The sequence below is a fragment of the Myodes glareolus genome, chromosome 4 (genome assembly GCF_982192425.1).
Source record: "Myodes glareolus chromosome 4, mMyoGla1.1, whole genome shotgun sequence".
Lineage (NCBI taxonomy): Eukaryota > Metazoa > Chordata > Mammalia > Rodentia > Cricetidae > Myodes > Myodes glareolus.
The window spans coordinates 59,862,905-59,885,055 of record NC_142029.1 but is presented as its reverse complement, the minus strand read 5'-3'; the positions used below and the strand labels follow the sequence as shown (position 1 = coordinate 59,885,055).

At 38.3% G+C, this 22,151-nt stretch overlaps 1 protein-coding gene across 2 annotated transcripts in view; it reads left to right on the top strand.

Moving 5' to 3' along the window:
• Window positions 1–22,151, top strand: part of Ppp2r3a (protein phosphatase 2 regulatory subunit B''alpha) — a 147,363-nt gene that overhangs the window by 34,375 nt on the left and 90,837 nt on the right. The window contains exon 2 of one of the 2 annotated variants that reach the window (XM_085689625.2): window positions 9,146–11,581. The exons of the other annotated variant lie outside the window; for it this stretch is intronic. Coding sequence (XP_085545751.2) covers window positions 9,590–11,581 — 1,992 coding nt within the window. The 5' untranslated portion in view covers window positions 9,146–9,589. The remainder of the gene's footprint in view (window positions 1–9,145; window positions 11,582–22,151) is intronic. 2 annotated transcript variants of the gene reach the window in all.

The window sequence follows — 22,151 nt, the reverse complement described above, 5'->3', positions numbered from 1 at the left end:
AGTTCTGCCCTATCAGCAGGCCAAAGCAGTTTCTTTATTCATTAATGGTAATCACAGCACACAGAGGGGACTCCCACATCACCCCCCCTTTTCTGTTTAAATAATAAAAAAAGGTTTTAACTTTAACTTAGTAATATTACATATAACAAACAGGTATCAAGCAAGAATTACAGTTACAATATTTATATCTACTTTACCTTTTATCATAACTAAGGAAAACCATAACTATAACTATAAATCCTTCAACTCCATCAAAGACTCCAGAAAAAATATAATATTACTTAAGTTAACAGGAAGTGCATTGTAAGCAACTTCCAAAAATCCAGAATTGACAGATACATCTCACTGCCTGGACAGTCACCCAAAGTTCTTCTGTACCATTGGGGCATCCATCTTCAGTCTACAGGCCCATAGTAACCAGTAGACTTTTCCATGAAGCAGGAAATTTCAAAGATAGTTTCACCTATACTGGCAGTTTGTCTGTCACATTTTTTTGTGTCCTGCAGAATGTATGGTACACTCTTTGATGTAGCGGGAACCCTAAAGGACTATCTCACCTTTAGGCAAGTTCAGTGTTCCACCCGAGTCGGCACCACCCTCCTGGCACGGTTCGCGTGCTTCTGTACTGGCCACGAGCTTGGGCAAAGGCCTGGGGATTGAACAAAAGACACGACACAAAGAGACCAGGATCATTTGTCAAGAAATAGCCGAATGCCACTTTATTTAGTTAGCTTTCTGCAAAGTTAATATACCTTTGCCCCAGTAGAGGAATTCCCTCCCAGCCAGACGGGAAAGCACAGCGAGGAGCCTGGCACTGTGTGGGAATTCCTTCCCAGGCAGGGGGTCGGGGGCAGAGAGAGCAGCGACAGACAGTGGAGAGAGAACTTGGCACCATGCTCTCCCAGGCAGGTGGGAAATTACCAACCAAAAGTAAAACAAAGCCCTGCGGCTAAATCACCAGGCTAAAGCAGAACAAGCACAGAAGTTAGCAGGAAGCTTAGTTGGCTAACCAAACAGTCCTTGCGATTTGCACCTCAAGGAGCAGGGGGAAAACCCGGGATCCTACAGTTCAGCAGTCATTTCTCTGTGGGTCCTACATGTCCAGTTAAGCAGTCCAGGCAATAGCAGTTTCTTGCCCAAATGGCTAATCAACTCCATAAGGAGTCTCTTTGATGCCCATCTTCCTCTTGAAGTAATTGCTGCTGACAGAAGCAGACGTGTCTCATTGTCATGAAAAGTTCTAACTTCTTAAAACATTTAAATGCCATATTCTCAAGGTCTCTGAAAGATTTGAAGAATATCTAACTTAAATATGTCTCTATATATCTAGAAAACATAACTAACATGACTACAAGCTTGACTATTATAGATGACTCTCTATTTACCTATATTTTTAAATTAGACATTACATTTTAAAATGAGTTACACAATCACAATACTTTAATCAAGATCAGAATACATAAACATATAACAAAATTCACCTTAAATTTGTATCACTAAACCAAGATCCATACCAATTCAAATTATTCATATCTATATCATATCCCCTTCAAATGTAAACAAACATTTATAGACAATATTTGCGTATATGGGCATAGTTATTTCCTCCCAACTGCTTCCTGTTGTTTATTGGGCGAAGTAATTTTCTGAGGGCATTTTACAGGTGTTCATGGTGACCTTTCAGTAGGTCTTGTTCCAAGAAACCACACCAGTCTAGAAATAATCCACAGGTTCTCATCCTCTGTGGAAACAAAAGAAAAACCTCTTAGACCCAAATTTGAAAGTCATGGTACCCTTATAATATACATACTGGTTTAGCTTAGCAGCCCATACAATGAAATGTCTCTCTGTTCTTAGCTCATTTACAGTCAAAAATTCAAAGATAACACAATAATGTACATAATTCAGACTCTCTGTGAATTTCCATTTTTATGTGGCTTATTTTTCTTTACTCTTTTTAATCTATGACTGTCTGTACTCTGTCTCTTTAAAGCTTTTTTAAAAAATGATTTACTTCTTTTTCAACTCTCTATACTCTTTTTCTTCTCTCTACTATGCCTACATATATTTATCCAACACTGTGACCCATTTAGAGTTCTTTTATGTCTGAATATGTCCTTATTGTGTTATCTGTAATTCTTTACTGTCCTGAAGAGCTTTTAAAATGATAAGCATCTTGGTTGCAGCTGCTCTGGATGCTGGCTCCACCTCTCTCCACTTTTGATATGGTGGAAATATCATTACTGCCGACTCTGGTAGGAGCCACACTCAGCACTTTAACTCTGAGAGTGAGCGTGCAGCACACAAACCCTTTTTATCTGAATAATAGCTAAATCTACCCTGCAGTGCATTGTGCAGCCTAGAAATATCTCTGTGTATGGTAACAGAAATCCGCTATGCTCTCTTGCTCCTGCAAACCTAGTAGACCTGATTCCACCACCTGCCCAGACAGGGAGCACTAAGCCATGGGCATGGTCTCAGCCACTTTCCTCTCAACCCCAAGTGTGCACACAAACACCTGGGCCCACAAGTGTCATTCATATGCTCCATAGCCAGAGTTCCCGCTGGCAGCATGGCCCAGGAAGCTGCGTGGCTTTTTTCCTGCTGAAGCTGAATCAGGAAATAGAGCCCAGCCAAGAAAATGCTGCTACCAAACCATGTTTAACTGTTCTTTTGTGTTCAGGATTCCCCTTTAAGCCCTCACAGGTTCTATGTACATTTTAGCTCGCCACGGTGGCACCAATCTGTTGACAAAGTTAACCTTAAATTTATATAAGTAAACTAAAATCCCTACCAATGTAAAAGATTTTGAGATTAACAGTTGCTGTTTTTGGATTAAAGTAGATTTAATAACCTTTTTTCCATTGTAATAACCTACCTTTTTTTCATCATTTCTATATGATATCCCCTGTTCTTCTTTAGAAAGATATTGACTATGACAAATAACAATTTATAACTAAAACCCCTTTAAGTGAAAATAAACATTTATCAACAATATTTTGGGAATTGGGGCATAATTCTCTAGACTACTTCCTGTTGGTTAGGGTTGCTAGTAATTTTATGGGAACCTGAGAAAATTTAGAATTATGGTCGAGTCCTAACTGGGGTATTTTGTGCGGTTGGTCCATCTCTGTCAGCAGCTTCGAACCTATTGTGGATATCTATTGCAAGGAGAGAGGGCCTACTCATTTGTCCCAGCCACCCAGCCAACTTACACCCAAAATAACCACATAGAAACTGTATTAATTAAAACACTGCTTGGACCATTAGCTCTAATTTCTTATTGGCTCTTACATCTCAGTTTAACCCATTTCTATTAATCTGTGTATTGCCACATGGCAGTAGCTTACCAGGTAAAATTCTCGGCGTCTGTCTCTGGCAGATACATGGAGTCTCTCTCCTACTCCGCCTTTCTTCCTCCCAGCACTCAGTTCTGTTTTCATCCACCTACCTAACTTCTGCCCTATCAACTCAGCTAAGACAGATTTTTTTATTCATTAACCAATGAAAGCAATACACAAACAGAAGGAACTCCTACACCAGATGTCAGAACACCTGGGCCATCATTCCCTTGAATGAATCTACAGCCTTTTATTTTCTATGGAAATAAAAGCAGAATCTCTTTTCCAAAGTAACATATCTTTTGACTTCCACTTTGAAGTCAAGACATTTTCAAAATATACAGGTTGCTTTAATTCAGCAGCATCTATAACCAAATGACTCCTAGCAGTTATTGTTCCTTCCTCAACAGTCAAAAAACTTTAAAGACAACACAATACCATACCATCTCCAGACTCTCTGTGTATTTTCCATCCTTACATGGCTTCTTTCTTTTCTATTACTTCACTCCCATTTTAAGGAGTTTTTTTTTATTATTTTAAAGCTGTATTTTTAAATCTAAGACTGTATATACTTTTTCTCTTCTGTCTCAAGCCTATACATCTTTTCAAATACACTGTGCCCCTTTGGAGGCTCTTTTTGTCTGAATCTATCCTTATTGTGCACCCATAACCTTTTCTGTCTGCATTAGCAAAAAAATACTACCGTGTAACTTTAATCATGATGTGTTGGTGGCTGGATCCTCCCCCTTGGTTCCCTAAGAGGCTAATCTCATGTTAGAGGTACATGTACTGCCAGCTCTGGAAGCCATGTTTACTGCCCCAACTCTGGGAAGTTTCTGGGTCAATCTGCCACCAAGTAGCATGCCATCTGCTGCTCATAAACACCATATAAGTGTTTGATAGTAAGGCCTCTCAAAAGAGCTGCCTGTTTTTGCTTCTAGCACTGAGACAAGATGCAACTCTTAAAGGAGCTGCACCTTTGCTCACTACCAGCAAATAGAGCCCACCCGAGAAAATTTAGCTATCAAGTAGCCATGCTTGACTCTATTCTTGTGTGTCTAAAATCCCATTTTAAGCTTTTGTCAGGTTTCACATGGAAATTTTGGCCCCACGTTGGAACACCATATGTAGTTGGACACTTCTCTCCCTCCTACCTGTTCCCAAATAATGACATAGAGGCTTAATATTACTTATACTCTTGTTCTATAGCTCAGGCTTATTACTAACTAACTCTTACACTTATATTAACCCATATTTCTTGTCTGTGCTTCACCGCATGGTTCATGGCTTATTACCTCATTTTTTTTTATACGTTCTGCTTCCTCGGCAGCTAGCTGGCCTCTCCTCTAGACTCTGCCCTTTTCCTCTCTGTATTTTGAGTTTGGCTTTCCTGCCTGACCTTATTCTGCCTTGCTATAGGCCAAGGAAGCTTCTTTATTAACCAAAAAGAAGAATATATATTCACAATGTACAGAACATTATCCCACAGCAATTATTACTGGAGGGACCCAGGCAGAGGAATTCACAGGCACTCCATGTATTTTTTTCAACTCCTACATGTCCAAAATATTTCACAATTTAAAAAAAAATAATTTAAATACAATTCAGTTCTTTTGTTACCTTTTGGGGCCCAGACTCAACCAAAATACCTCTTGCCAGGGTAGAGGCATGGGGATTTAGGAAATATTAGTAAAGAATATGAAGACACAAATGAAAATGAAAATAATAAAATGGAGAAACATAGGATAGTATTGGGACAGCGTTTCAGTGAGGAATTCACCCACGTTTAATTTCCAATTTTTTAAAATACCCCTGACCCTAAGAGGTAGGAGTAAGACAAAAAACTTCATTAACATGATACAAGGAAATGAACAGACATGTTGAAGGTTGCTGGCTACATCCATAGTTAAACATTCTATTGCTAGTACAAAACAAGTTAGGCTCTCACTCTAGACAAAACATTCTGTAAGCAAACCACTCCCTGAGTGATTCCACTCCCTGAGTGGAATCCAGTGTTATCTGCTTAAGGGAACTGGAACTTAGTTGGATCTGTAGACTTTTGAATGAGGTAGAAACAGAACTACTTCTCTATTCCTGAAATACAAGGTCTGGCTTTTAGCCACACCTGTTGACAATAACCTTGAGCGAGCAGAACTCTGTTCTAAATCTAGGTGGGAACTTTGTTTGAGGAAGAAGAGGTAAGTTCCGACTTGACCTTTGGTCAGTGTGGAAATAGGCTCACATTTTTGAGCCTCTACAATTTACCCTAACCACATTTGAAGTATCTCCATGTGGCAAACTATAGCCATATCAGATAGTGTTAACTATTTCTATCAACTTGTTAAGTTTTATTGGATAGCATATATTTTTTATTTATTTCAAATTCTAGTATAACATAAATTCCTCCATTCTGTTTTATTAACCAGTTGTTCGATTACAAATTCAGGCCTAAGGAAAATATTTTGTCTATTTCCTGAAATTTCTCAAAAAAAAATACTTGGGTGTTTTTGTTGTTATTGTTAGTTTAAGAACTAATCTGACATGTGTTTTAATGTATATTAGGCATTTAAACTTTCTAGTACTCATTTTTTATTAATACAGATTCATTAATTTTATTAGAAAATAGTCCTGATATATCCCATATAGTTATGCTATGGCTTCTCAGCATTGTTAACTTACTTCCCCTTGTATCCTTATTCAACTTTTTTAAAAGTCATAGACTTATAGCTGGGTTATCTACTTTGAAGTAGGACAACTGTATAAGTTTGAGGCTAACTTGGGCTGCATAGTACCAGGCAAGTCAGGGCTATATAGCAAGACCCTGTCTCAGTGCCCCTCAAAAAAAATTCAGGTTTCTAAAAAGGTATATCATTCTTAATGCTTGACATTATTTCTTTTCTAATTTTTTTATGTGTATTGTGTGTCTGTGTAAGTATATGCCATGTGTGTACAGGTGCCCCCAAAGGCCAATAGATGGCATCATATTCCCTGGAACTGGAGACAGCTCACAGCTGTCTGATGTGGTTGCAGGGAACTGAACGCAGGTTCTCTGGAAGGACAGCAAGTGCTCTTAATAATTGAGTCATCTATCTTGGCCCAACTTGATGCTATTTCTATGCTCTGTGTTTGGGTTGTATGTCTTTTGAAAACGTTATTCCTTCCATTGCTGTGTTTAACTTTTGTTCCATGATACTTTTATGGTTGGGCTACTTTGTAGTTTTCCTTAGTTACTGGACACCTGTTACCTCTGTTAGTGTGAAGCTTCTTTCTGTACCAGCTCCATCCCATCTGAATACATCTAGTTTTATATACGCCACCGGGAATGGTGAAGACAAACAAGTTGAGGATCACATAGCAACTAAATTAAAACACAGGGGGCAGGGTATGATGGCAAACTCCTATAATCCCAGCACTTGAAAACAGAGGTCGGGAACTGCTGCAAGCTGGAAACTAGCCAGGGCTACACAGTGAGACTCATTCAGATCCATCAGAAAAAAACCTTGAAGAGAAAGGTGATAGACTTTTAAAGTTAACGTTTATATCTTTCAGGTGGAAATCCAAAAATTATGATGAAAGCAGTGTTTCTTCCAAATCATAAATTTGCAATATTTGTATTCAAATCATAGGAAAATTTATCTTGAAGTTGACAGTTCAGCAGCTTATCTAGAATAAAATTAAAGAATATTTAGAAGATAAAGAATAAGAAATTAGGGATGTGCGTTGTATCTCCAGTTAACAAAACTTTAATATTAATTATAATGTTACAGTACTGGTACAAAAAAGTGGCCTTATATCCAAAGAACCAGCAGTTAATACTGTAATTACTATGAAATTTCAAAGCAGGAAAAATTTCTTTGAGGACATAGTAATGAATGTCTATAATCCCAGCACCCAGGAGGCAAAGGCTGGGGAGTTTGAGGCCAGCATGTACTACATAATAAGACCCTGTCTCAGAATAATTAATCTTTTACATCATTTCTGTAGTCACTAAGTTTCTAATACCTAAGTAAATAAAGAGTAATAATAGATAGCTTACCCAAAATAAATGAATAAGTACAATAATTGTATAGGATTGAAGAAATAAAATATGAACACATTTTGTTTTTAAATGGGTAAAGATTTTTACTGTTGAAATTCTGATAGTACTGGGCATAATGGAGCATGCCTTTAATGTCAACACTAAGGAAGCAGAGCAGGTAGATTTCTGTGAGTTCAGTACCAGCCCGGTCTACATATCATGTTCCATGTTAGCCATGGCTACATAGTGACACCCTGTCTTAAAACAATCATCAATGATCCAGTGAATCTCCTTCACTGCTATATTTATCTTTCCTATCATTGCCTTAATGTACTGTTCTTGATTCATCTATATTACACATTCTGTGGTTCAGCAAATCGTGTTGGCTATACCTTTGAAATAGATACATCTAAACATCTGTTGCACTGTTACTATCTTGGTCCTAGATTCCCAGCATTCCTGCCTGGCCACTTGTGATCCTGTTTATTTTCGTTTCTTTCCTTGTCTTCTATGTGCCTGAAAACAACATCTAAAATCATGAGTTTAAAATGTAACTCTCATTGCGTCATTTCTCCATTCACTATTTATCAGTTGTGCCCCGTGCTCTCAGAGTTAAAGCAATTCCATTATAGAGAGCTATAGATCATGCATGATTAGGCTCCACCTGTCCTTTCTGACCTTACCTCATACTATTCTTCCTTTCTGTTCTTCGGCCACATTAATCTCCTTATTCTTGTAGTAAATCAAATATGATCCCACCTCAGGACCTTTGCACTTAAGATTTAACTGTCATATGATTTACCTGGTAATACCTTTTTAGCCTGCTCCCTCTCCTTTTATAGGTCTTTGTTCAGATGTCAATAAGGTTGCCTCTGGTTTTTTTTTTTAAAAAACACCTTTATATTTCTTCTGAATCCTTACTCTGCTTGATTTTTCTCCATAATACATATCTGATGAATTATATGTTTATTTACATGTTATTCTTTTTCCAATTAGATTTTTCACCTCAGTAAGGGCAAGGCCATTATGTCATTCACTACTGTAACTCCCAACACCTAGATTAGAAACAGCCAAGTACATAATAGGCATTTCATATTTTGTGATTAAATGGCATTGGTGGAACATTTTTGGAAAGCTACTTCTATAGATTTTTTTCCAAGCTATTTTTTAAGTAAGAATAATTAAGGAAATCTTATGCACATGGTAAAAAGAGAGAAGGAAATGCACATGAAGCAGGGTCCAAGAATACTGAACCAAGAGCAATAATAAAGATTGTTTTTCTGTATGTTAGAACAGAGATTATAGGAGAATAATTACCAACTGTAGAGGAACTTATAAAATTAGGAGTAGGTCCCAAATGTTAATAGTCTTTGAGAAGAAACTAGGTTGATACAAGCAGAGAGTTGATGCAGGAGAGCAGTAGAAAATATGGGGATAGGTGACTTAGAAACATTTCAAGGGGCTTGAACATGTCAAGGGGTTAAAAGTAGATCAAAAGACTAGTCTTTATCTATGAAGAGAACAATAGTGTTCATTCTTGAGCCGTGAGGTTGAGACAACTGTCTATATATGAGCTTGTTACTGCCATATAAAAAAGCAAGAAGAGTAATATAGGAATTATCAGCTAGGCATATGCAAGAAGGCAGACTTGAGGTACTTCTTTTAGTACTAGGTATAGAATGTGAGAAAACAAAGTCCTATATTAATATCAGTAGCAAGTTCTGTGATGGAGTATAGACATCATTGATTAATTGAATTGTTTAATTATTTTCTTCTTTTATTCTAGGTTTCTCTGTCATTCACAGAAAAAATGGATCACTTAAGACTTTGGGATACTCAGTTACCACAGTACACCTGTACCACCAACTAAGATTTATATGACAGTTTATGGCAATAAATTTTCATAATATAAAATCACTGAAGAATTAAAAGAAGATATTCCTTCATAAAATAATACTATAGTATCAAGTTACTAAATAAAACTAAAATGTATAATATTTAAATTATTAGACTTGCTAATATAAGCATACATGTGCAGCAGCTACTGTATACTGATAGTTACCAAACCTCAAATTTAAAGATTTCCCTTCATGGAAAAGTTGGTATATTTTGAAAGACGCCACTGAACGTTATCACTAAATACTTTTTCAGCAAAGTATTATTTCAAGAATAATTTCTTAAAATAGAGTGTATAAAGTTCCACATCCTACCACTAAGTGAATTTGATATTATGGCAGCAACTTACAGACTTGTAGTTAGCACCGTGAACCATTACAGCAGTGTGCTGATAGACCGGCGTTTTGAGCAAGCCATACATTATTGCACTGGAACCTGCCACACCTTCACACATGGAGTAGACTGCATTGTGGTGCATCATAGTGTTTGTGCAGACCTCTTGCATATCCCTGTGTCTCAGTTCAAAGATGTGGATCTGAACTCTGTGTTTTTGCCCCATGACAATGGGCTTTCCTCAGCTGAAGACTATCACCATCAGGCCCTGACAGGCATACCCAGGGCCAAGAGAGTGTCTACGTTTCAGAATACCTGTAACTTAAAGGACATTGCTGGAGAAGCAATCAGCTTTGCCAGTGGGAAAATAAAAGAATTTTCCCTTGAAAGACTCAGAAACTCAAACCATGCAGCTTATAAAAAAGGAAGGAAAGTTAAATCTGACTCATTTAATAGAAGGTCAGTTGATTTTGACTTACTCTGTGGCCATTATAATAATGATGGTACCTCTCCATCCTTTGGCTTACTCCGGAGTTCCTCAGTTGAGGAAAAATCTTTATCTCATAGAAATTCGTTTGATACAAACCTGACTTCCGTGCTTCTTCAGAACTTTTCTGAAGAAGATCTAGTTACTCAGATTTTGGAAAAACATAAAATAGATCATTTTTCTTCTGGGACAGACATAAAAATGTGCTTGGACATCTTACTGAAATGCTCTGAAGATTTGAAAAAATGTACAGACATCATAAAACAATGCATAAAGAAAAAGTCAGGAAATAGTATCAATGAAGGAAATGGCAATGATGTAATTTCTAACTCTGAAACTGTCTATATGAATGTAATGACAAGGCTAGCATGCTACCTAAGAAAGTTACCATTCGAATTTATGCAGTCTGGGAATAATGAGGCTGTAGATTTAACAGAACTTGTCAGCAATATACCTAACTTACAATTGACTCCATTTTCCCCAATATATGGGACTGAACAGCCCCCTAAATATGAAGATGTTGTCCACCTCTCAGCCCTTGACTCAAGACAGTTTCAGACTGTTGAATTGCAAGATGACAAGCATAATTTTAAACAAACAGACATTGTAAAAGCCACTCCAAACAACACAAATTCCTTGTGTAGCTTGGAGGTAAACACTTCTGGAACTCTAAAACCTGTGCAAGTTCAATCACCATCATTAACCATGAATCCTTTAGAGAATGTCTCTTCTAGTAATTTAATGGAAACTCTTTATATTGAAGAAGAATCAGATGGAAAGAAGTCATTATTAGATAAAGAACAGAAAACAGAGAATGGACAAGGTCAGAGTCCGCTAAAGGTAAATGAACATAAAGAATTTTCAGACCATGATACTCATCTTAAGAAACATCCTACTTTAGTGCAAAATGAAATTGGTAAGGTATTTGAAAAGCCAACGATGGTTCATCCACCCAAGGAAGAATCTAAATTAGAAGTTCCTACCATAGAACTAAAAGACCAGAGACACTTTATGAACCCTAATAGTCAAGAAGAGATAGACAAACTGTTAATGGATTTAGAATCATTTTCACAGAAGATGGAAACCTCTCTTGGAGAACCACTTGTCAAGGGTGAAAGTGTTACTTCATCAAATAGTCATAGTCATTTGACTGGTCAGATCCATGAAGATCTTGAGTCTAAACCTATAGACTCTTCACCTGCAGAAAAGGTCTCACCTTCCTGTCTAACAAGGATTATTGAAAACAATGGACACAAAATAGAGGAAGAAGACCGAGCCCTCTTACTTCGAATTCTGGAAAGCATTGAAGACTTTGCTCAAGAACTAGTTGATTGCAAGTCAGGCAGAGGGAGCCTATCACAAGAAAAGGAAATGATGCAGATTTTACAGGAAACCTTGACAACTTCCTCCCAGGCCAGTCCATCAGTCTGTAGGAGCTCTGTTGGTGAAAAAGTCAAAGATAATGCTTCAGTTGTTTTGATTCAGCAGACGCCAGAAGTGATCAAGGTAAGATCCAAAAGTCATGAGTCCTTAGAATTCTCCAAATGCACGTTTTGTTTGTAAAATGTATAAACAGAAACTAATTTTGTTAGCCATTTCAAGTTCTGTGCTAGGATGATCTCAGTTCGGTCAAAAAGAAGCAGAGGGTTTAAATTAAGCAGATTGTTTTCATCTGTCGTGTCCATGCACTTCACCTTCCTTCTAGGTTCTGTGACTAAAAGTCACTTAGCCTTAGTATCTATTCATATAGATATAATATAAAAAATTAATATGCTCATGTAAAACATGAGCAGTGAAATATGACACACAGGGTAGATAATATTAATCCTCATCTTTCCCAGGTAACCAAAAAACCACTTCTTCACATATGTGCATTTTTATATAAGGTGCAAGATAGGGTACAAAAGTACAAGATGAAGTAACACTTTCACCCTTGACAAGTGGTTCTCCAAGAGAGGTTTCCATCTTCTGTGAAAATTTTGTTTTTTCTTTTGTGATTTTGTTTTTCTTTTGGTTGTTTTGTTTTGTTTTTCTAGACAGGGTTTCTCTGTGTAGCCCTGGCTGTCCTGGAACTCTCTCTAAACCAGGCTGGCCTCAAACTCACAGAGATTCACCTGCCTCTGCCTCCCAAGTACTAGGATAAAGATATGTGTCTTCACTGCCCAACTAGAGCCTAATTCTTAAAGAGTTTGATGAGATGAAACTAATGTTTCTGAACAGTATTTAAACATGCAAACAAAATACTATTCATGCAGCAGGCCTTTGAAGAAAGCATATGCATGTGAGACTTGTTTTGCTGTGCAAGTAAGAATAATTAAGAATCTAGAATCAAAGAGGTGTTGTCCAAAGGCTTTTCACTTTTCCTCTACTCACTATACTGATTGTGAATACTAGGAGAAAGACAGTAACCTAACCGTTTATGTAGATGCATTTGTCAGTGAAGCAGGATTATTCTTTCTCAGAATGTCTAGGGGTTAGTAAGAGATGCTTTGTCACCTATTTGATGAAGCCTCCATGTTCTTGATGTCCTATTGCACAACCTAGAATATGCAGAATATGTAGCCTCTGAGTTCATTAAGAAGAAAAAAAGAATGGTGTTATTATCTGTCTGTCCCAAATATGACAGACTTCATTTGACTGCTACTGACCAAAAGTTCATGACAGAAAAAAAGCACATCAACTGTTTGCTAAACTGATATCTACCATACAATTTATAAATGTCAGTGTGTATTTGTTCACAGATATAAAGCCAAATCAATAAAAATAAGTTATAAAATGCTTATAACTTATAAGTTTATAAGTTATAAAATGAGTTATTTTGAAATGCGCAGAATCATACTAAAAATAAGAAGTGCAGGGATACAACAAATACAATGTTCAGAAAAATAGCTGTGGAGAAGGGGGAAAAGTCCAGCAAGGGAAAATGGGCAGAAGGCCTCAGTAGTTTCCATAATGTTATCTTTCTGCTCTGGGTGATAGGCGTCTAATAAGTAGTTTCTCAAGTTATTTATGCCATTTGTATATTCCTAAACATTAGGCAATTTTTAAAAGTTGAATTTTAGAGGTTACACTTATATGGCTAAATCAAAAAATAAAGGCATAGTGGCTCGTCCCTTTAATCCCAGCACTTGGGAGGCAGAGTCTGTTGAACTCTGTGAGTTCGGGACCAGCCTGATCTACATAATGAGTTCCAGAGATACACAGTGAGACCCTGCCCTGAAATAAATAAATAAATAAATAATTTAAGATTGACCTCGTTAAAATTTTTATTTGAAGGCAAGATGGGTCAGAGAATCAAGACACTTGCCATGCAAGGCTTAGTTCAATCCCTGGGACCCAGGGGAAGAAGAGAACTAACTCCACAAGTTGTCCTCTGACACCCGCACACACACGCCCACACAGACACATCATGCACACACGTACACAATAATAATATATATTTTAAAGTATTTTTAATGTTTCTTTTGTTTTTGAGACAAGGTCTCATTATTTAGCCTTGGCTGACATGGAACTCACTATCTAAACCATGCTGGCCTGGAGCTCATAGATTCTACCTGCCTATGCCTCCTGAGTGCTGGGATTACAGACCACACCCAGCAAGATTTTAATTTTAAATGTAAATGTATATACACATGAGTACAGTACCTGCAGAAGAGATTGCTGGCTCCCTTGGAGTTGGAATTACAGGCAGTTGTAAGCTGCCCAGTGTCAATGCTGGGCACCAAATGAATCCTTTGGGACAGTGTATGCATTCTTAATTACTGAGCCATCTATCCAGCCCAATATATAATTTTTTAAATTTCATTTGTTCTAGGCATTTTAGTTCAATTCCATAGTCTCAGAACTAAGGAGGTAGAAGCAAGAGAACCTTGAGTTCAAGGCCAATGTGAAATATAGTAAGTTGAAGACTAACCTGAACTACCTAAAAGACCCTGTCTCAAGAAGGCAAGTGTTGTAAAAAGGAGCAGTGGGCCGCTTCCTGCAATCCGGCTCCCAGCCACCTGGCTAGCTAGCTTATACCCCAAAATAACAACACACAAATTGTATTCATTTAAACACTGCCTGGCCCATTAGTTCTAACCTCTTATTGGCTAACTCTTACATATTCTAATGTAAATGGGCTAATATTTAGCCCATTTCTAATAATCTGTATCGCCACTTGACTGTGGCTTACGGCATGAGTCTAACCAGCATCTATCTCAGAGAGAAGAGCCATGCCATCTGCTTGACTCTGCTTTCTTTCTCCCAACATTCTGTTCTGTCTACTCTGTCTATCTAAGCTGCTGTTCTATCAAAGGCCAATGCAGTCTCTTTATTTGACCAATGAAAGTAACACACAGACAAAAGACCCACCTACATCAGGTAAGGGTTAGGGATACAGCTCAGTAATAGAGAACACTTGCCTATCATAGAATTCCTAACAGCAGTGGGGCATGGAGGAGATTATTTGACAGAATAAAAAAGGTGAATTGTGATCAGGTGAATAATTTCTACCTGGTACATATTTATGGCCATTATTCTGTGCACATTTTTAGTTGCCAGAAATATTAAAGTTTAAAGTTTAATAGTACACACTTAGTTATTAGATGATGGATTTTTTTCAGGTGTTCACTGAGTATGAAAACTCTGGATCTCATTTATTGATTCACAAATGTTGATAATGTTAATTTTAGAGAAAAAGCCCAACTCCAAGACCCAAGGGACCTGGTCTGTCTACTGTTTCCAGAATACAGTCCAAGAGGTGACAGTGGTGAAGGTAGACAAGAAGTTTTATAAAAGTCCTGTGGCCATACCAGGAAAAAGAGGGCAGTGACTTAAGACTTGTCTTCAGCGAATTGACAGAGCTTTTACATTTCTAGAAAAGGGAACAGAGGCAAAGGTTAAAGGCTTTGTATAGCTCAGCAAATCAAGCAGTCTTGGGAAATCCCTGGTCAGACTGATCATTATCTCTAGGTGGTAAGCTTTGCTTTTTGGTCACAGAGAAAGTTGCTGCTTGTTTGTGGGAGTAGTTCCAGTTCTTCTCATGGGATATTTATCTATCAGATCATTTCTTCCTGGCATACACGGTGATATCAGGGAAGAAAAGGAAGGTAGAATTAGTTCTTTTGTATTTAGAGCAAAGATTGGAGATGTCCAGATACTACATCCAGTCTTAGTTACTCTTATTGGGTGTATTGGGAGTAGGAGAGGATTAGCAGATTCAGACAGACATTCTTTAAGTGGCTTACACATCTATGTGCAGAGATGAGCAAGAATTTGGCCCAATGAACTGGGAAAGAACAAGCATAGGACCAAATTAGTTCCTCTGAATGTGGTTGACAGTTGTATGGCTGGGCAGACTGAGGGGCCACTGGCAGTGACACCAGGATTTATCCCTACTGCATGTATTTACTTTTGGGGATCCTATTCTCTTTGGATGTATACCTTACTGAGCCTAGATATAGTAGGGAGGGTCTTGGACCTTCCACAAGGCAAAGTGCCTTACCCTCTCTGAGGATTGGATGGGGGTGGAGTGGGATGGTTGTGAAGGGGATGGGAGGAGGGGAGGGAGTGGAAACTTGGATTGGTATTTTTTAAAATATAATTAATTTTTAAAAATTTGACCCAAATTTTAAGGTAGCAAAAGAAATAGGTGTAAAATAACACCAAGTTTTTTTAGCTTTCTTTGTGTTATTCACTCCCAAATGAAGAGTCAGTGATTTTAGCAAGCACAGCCTCTAAGCCCCTATTATAATCTCTTTAGTTAAATTTGGTCATCACTGGGAGAAACTGGATAAATTAATTATAAAAATTAAAAAAATGTCTTATTCAAGACAGTACTGACATGCTTAACATTTTATAAAAGATAAAATATATTTATGTAGTAACCTCAGAATGCTAATGATACACTAAGAGCTAATTGTAAGCTAAGCCTGCTAAGACATTTGGATATATTTTCTCAATAATCTACCTACTGTGTGGAAAATGCCCACCTTTTCTGATGACCAATTATAATTTCTCACAACCATTATAACCAGAAACACTTACTGTGTTACCACATTTTGAATGTTTTTTAAGCTCTCTTCCTATATTATCTCCTATGGAAAAAAGCAGACAGTTAGGGAATGGTTCCCTGATAATACTCTCAATCTTGTCAGTAGCTCCCTGGTGACATTCTCAATCTCACTCAGCAGCTAACAATTCCACACCAGGCACTGAATGAGTTTCCTAGAGTTTTATTTACAAATGTGAACTGAAATCAGAATGTGATTTAAAATATAATCTCCCAATATTATTTTAAATAAGTTCCTATATCAAAAAAATGGAATAAAATTTGATGATATTTCTACTTGTTAAAAGTTGAAAAATATTAATGAAAGTTAATTTAAAGAGACAAATAATATGAGATGTTTTATATAGGAAGATTGCTTTGTACAAGAGGCCATATCCCCTTGCTTTAGTGATCTGTCCTTTCTTATTTAATCTTTTCTTCCCATGAATTGTTTTAAGACAAGAATTGACTGCCTTTTTCTATGAAATGCCAGATAGTGAATGATTTAGGCTTTGTATGTCATAGAATTAGTGTTATCTTGTGTGTGTGTGTGTGTGTGTTTGTGTGTGTGTGTGTGTGTTTGTGTGTGTGTGTTTAAACCTAGTAAAAATGTTAAACTAGGGTCTAGGGAGATGGTTCAGTTGATAAGAGTGTTTTCTGTGCAAGCATGAGGACCTCAATTCAAATCTCTAGCACCTGCCTAAAAAGTCTGGCATGACAGTATATGTCTATAACCACAGTGTTGTGGAGCAGAGACTAGCACTAACCTGCCAGCCTCATCAAAATGGTGGACTTAAGGTCTGTGAGAGGCCCTGTCTCAAGAGAATAAATAGGGAGAGTGATAGAGTAAGACACTTGTCATCTTCCTGTGGCCTCCACATATACTCACATGGAAACATGCCCCTGCATCCATGTGTACACACAAGCAAACACCACATATATACACATGTCACACACAGAAAATGTTAGACAAGTCTCAGAGACAATGCTTAGAAAAGCAGGCACTAAACCAGAGTTAGCCCATGGACCACAGTTTGCCAGGTCTTGTTTTCAGCAAATAGAAAAGTGTGGTGAGTTCTGTAAAAAACACTCTCATCACCCACCACTTAGGTTTGTCCATTATCAGTTTTTGTAGTATGTGTTTCAGATTTTTACATTAGTGGTTTTTCTGCCCACCTTCCCCCCTCCCCGCTGAATAAGTTTCTCAACCACCACAGTAAGCCAGATTAAGCCAAATTGGAAAAATATAACAAAAGGTTTATTTGAGCAAAGCAACTCCCAGGCAAGTTCTCCAGTCTCAGAGCTCAAGGCTGGAGAAGCTGTGCCCACAAATGAAAGCAAGGAAACTTTATTGGTTATAGGCAAGGGATGATGATTGTCAAAAGCTGGGTTTGTGCCCAAGTATGGTCAAAAACTGAGTGCTTTAGGCAGGGACTTAGGCAGACAACTTCAGGAGAGGAAGTCATAGTAGGCACCAAGAATAGCCTTTTTGGCACCTTTTCTTTCTTTTTTTTTTTTTTTTGTTTTGTTTTGTTTTGGTTTGGTTTGGTTTGGTTTGGTTTTTTTGGGGTTTTTTTGGTTTTTTTTTTTCTTTTTTCCCAAAGTTTATTAAATTATGAAAGTTTCCATTTCCGCCCCTCCTCCCAACACCCTCCCACACCCCTCTCCCCCTCCTCCTCCCTCTCCATCCCTAAGAGCAATCAGGGCTTCCAGCCCTGTGGGAAGTTCAAGTTCCTCCCCCCTCCTTCCAGGTCCCGGAAGGTGAGTATCCGAACAGACTGGATCCCAAAAATCCAGTATATGCAGAGGAAACAAGTCCCAGTGTCATTGTCAGTGGTTTTTCAGAAAGGCTCCGGGCCAGTCACATTCAGAGAATCCGGCCACATTCAGAAAATCTGGTTGGATCACATGCTCGTTCAGTTGGCACTTTTTCTTTGAGACTCTGCATGAGCAATTTGGAGAGAGGCAGGAATGGGTCTGTCTGGAGGTTCCAACTGAACAGTTTGGTTTGCTTTGGTTATTCATTTTTGTTATTGTTTGTTCACTCTAAGACATGATCTGTCCTAAATGCCTGCTGTTGCCCACACAGGCCTTGACTTGCAGTCCCCTTTCACCACTTCCCAGATAGTGGCAGTTATAGGTCTGTTGTGAGGCTTGACTGCTTTAGTGCTTTCATTAGCATCTTGATCTTCCAGAAATTATCTTAGATACAGTGAAACCTGGTGTGGGATGTCCTTCTGTCTATACGTTGCTTTTATTGGTTAATGAATAAAGAACTGGCTTAGCCTATAGCATGGGAGGAGGAAGGTGGAGTTAGAGGGATGCCGTGCATCCACAGCCGGAGATAAATGTGCTGAATCTTTGCTGGTAAGCCACGACCTCGTGGTGATATACAGATTACTAGAAATGGGTTAAACTAAGATGTAAGAGTTAGCCAATAAGAAGTTAGAGCTAATGGGCCAAGCAGTGATTTAATTAATACAGTTTCTGTGTGATTATTTTGGGAACTAACTGGCGGCTCCCCCTGCAACAGAAACCCATAGGATACCCCTCCTCACTATTTTCTCCTTTTTTCAAAAGTTTCTACTATTCTGAGATTGTTTATTTACTGTGTAAGCTTTTTTCTACTTTGTTTTGTTTTGTTGGTCTATTTATTTTCTTGCACAAGCTAGGCAGATGCTATTGATAAGCTACGTTCTGCGCCCTTGTTTTGTTTTGTATCTCAGTCTGGTTTGGAACTTGCCATGCTCATGGCTTAGTCTCCGAAGTATTAAGATTACAGATATGTGCTGCCACAGTTGACCTTTGATTTCTTTTAAATTATGTCCTTTTTGTTGTTGTTTTTATTCTTTTAGACAGCTGAAAAACTACCAGTTACTGGAAACATTTTAATTAGTGGGCATGTAGGCAGTATTTTTAAATGACACTAATTATGATACATGAAAAGAGACTTGACAGTGTTGCATATCATTAATATTTTAATATGGATTCAAAGTACTTTCCCAAGAGTAAGCAGTATGTGTTGACCAGATAAAAATAAAATCCAAGCTGCTGTGGTGAGAGGAAGCCAAAAAGAAAATACTAAGAGGATATTCAGAAACTGGATATTGACCTAGACCAAGGTCAGCAATCTAAAGCCCTTGGGCCAAATCCACCCTGCTGCTGCCAAGACCATACCCACACCTGCTCATTAAATGATCTATGGCTGCTTTTGTGTTCTACCTGCTAATGTGAGTAGTTGTGATAGAGATCCTAAAGCCTAAAGTGTTTTTGTTTTTTTTTTTTTTTTACTACATGGGCATTTGTAGAAATAGTTTTCTGACTCCTATCTAGATAGAATTTCATACTAACTCAACAAAGCAGAGTTTAATAAGGCTTGGTGTCCTGTTTTGTTGAGTGCAGTGGAAGTCCTGGAAACAACATTAAAGATCAATAACAAAAACTACCTATGGATTATGATGTAAGCTTCCGCACTTTTCTGTGGACACCCGAACCTCGAAACAGGCGCGCACTTTTCCTGACTCGAGCCCACGAGAACGGACGCATGTCCTAGGGGTTTGAACAGACGACACACACACAAAGAGACCGGCTCATCTGCCAACGAGCAAGTGGCAAATGGCAGCTTTATTAAGCATAAGTCGGGTATATATACTGTGGGGCAAAAGGACACCAGCCCCCCATCAGGATCAAGGAAAGAGAAAAGTCAGGGGGCCCGCACCCAAGGTCGGAGAGCAGCTGAACAGAGAAAAGAGGAAGCTAGGTGGGCGTGCTCAGGCTCAGAGAAAAGCTGACCCGGGAACCTTGCCTGAGGGCGAGAACCTTGCTTGCAGGTGGAATTACCAGGACAGAAGAGTTCTCTCTAAGCTACACCCTTGGGCCGTAGGTGAAATTAACATAACAGGAGAGGGCAGTTCTATGCCACACACTGCTGATGCAGTGGAACCAGGAAGCAGAACAGCCCTGCATAGCGCCTCGGGAAAAATAGGGAACCTGTGCACCTACATTATGATATCCAAACAGCGTAGTATTGGACAGTTGCAAAGCGAGTAACACTGGTGTGGTGATGTTCTATCACATCCCAGCAACCTTAGAGGCTGAGACAGGAGAACCACTTTTAAAAAGGAAGTTTTGACCAGAATAACCACAGATAACTGTTTTTCCTAATCATCTTTATTCATGACTTATCTCTGAAAACTAGCTTTTTTTTTCTTTGTTTGGTTGTTTTTCCATCTATCAACTTTACCTTTTCTTGTTTTTTAAGGAAACTTTCTCACTAGTCATTGACTAACATATATGACACTTGAGGATATGCTTTTCTATAAAGCCTGTATATGACAGGAAGTAACTGTAAGATCAAGAATAACTGATATATGCAGATTCAAATAAGTCAAATACAACTAGGAATAGCCTGTAGAGTAGGGAAAAAGTGATCCAGCTAAGGTCCCCAAATATTCCATAATTATGAATGAATGAATTACTATGCTGAGGCCATATTTTAATATGGGGAATAGTGGAATACTTTTATAAAAATAAACACTAGAAAACTATATCACTTAGGTAATACTTCCCCTCTCTCTCTCTCTCTCTCTCTCTCTCTCTCTCTCTCTCTCTCTCTCTCTCTTTCTGTATGTGTGGGGAGCAAGGGGTGTACATGTGCGTGTGGAGGTCAGAGGTCAGCATCTGGTATTTTCTTTTTTAATATCTTTCCTCCTTATTTTTGAGATGAGATTTCACTGAACCAGAAGCTCACTGATTAACTAGATTAGCTGGCTAATGAGTTTTAGGATCCACCTGTCTCCATCCCCACCTGGCACCCACCTAGCGCTAGTATAGCAGACACACCACCTTGTCCAATGTCCAGCTTTTATGTGAGTGCCGGAGATCTGAACTCAGGTCCTCGTGCTTTTACTAAGGTACTTCACTGATAGAACTATCTTCCCAATGTCAGTAAATCTTATTTTAATACTATCTGATTCCTACCAGCCCATAACAGTATAGTCATTTTGGGCCCCTTTAGTTTAAATGGGGCAATAGCATATTAATCATAACTCAAAAGTTAAGAAATAAAGCCTACCCTCTTTTTATAAAGATTTGTTTTAATTTAATTTTAGTAAAGGTCTCAAAACTGTAAATCTGATAACTTAACATGCCTAAATTAGAAAATAAAATTGTGCTAGGGAGGTTGTCTAGTGTGCCCATTCCTAGCACCAAAAGGAAAAATGGAGAGGGAAAGTAAGTACAGATTAAAATCTTAACGTTTTCTAATAGTGAGTTTTATAATCTGAAACTATTGTCAACATGTTGCCAAGCACAGATTTCAGTAATGTGGTAAAGATAATTTCTAGCTAGCACATTAGTTTTGTTCCGTCACCCACTGTATGCCCACACCTAGATCAGTAGCCGACACTTAGGGGGCACTCATGTGCTTGTTTGGTTTCTGCTGCTGTAGTAAACCAGTTAGTGAAACCAACTGAGAAGGAAAGGTATTTTTACATCTCGCATGTTAGAATACATCATCCAGGGAATCCAGGGAAGAAGCTCAAGCAGGAACCTGGAGCGGGAACTGAAGCAGAGGCCACAGGGGAATGCTGCCTACTGACATACTTTCCAGGGCTTGCTCAACCCACTTTCAGTATACAACCCAGGAACACCCGTCCAAGGATGGCACTACCCACAGTGAGCCGTTAATCAAGAAAATGCCCTACAAGCTTGATGGAAGCAGTTCTCAGCTGAGGGTTCCTCATACCAAGTGACTCTAGTTTGTGTGAAGTTGGCAAAATCTAACTTGAGCAGCTCAATAAATATTTGAGGTATTTATTGACAGTGTTCAACTTTTTTTTTTAGAGACTTTCTATATTCCTATAGTATTTTAAAAAATTTTTTCTTAGAATACTTTTAGAAAGGATTATCCCAACTGGCCTTCCTGACTAGAAGTCCTTGGCTGGTGTTACCTTGGCCTCCATAACTACAGCAGCTGTGGCTAGTGAGTGATTGTAATTACCATGTGTACAGAATAAGGACTTGACGTATTTTGACACAACACAT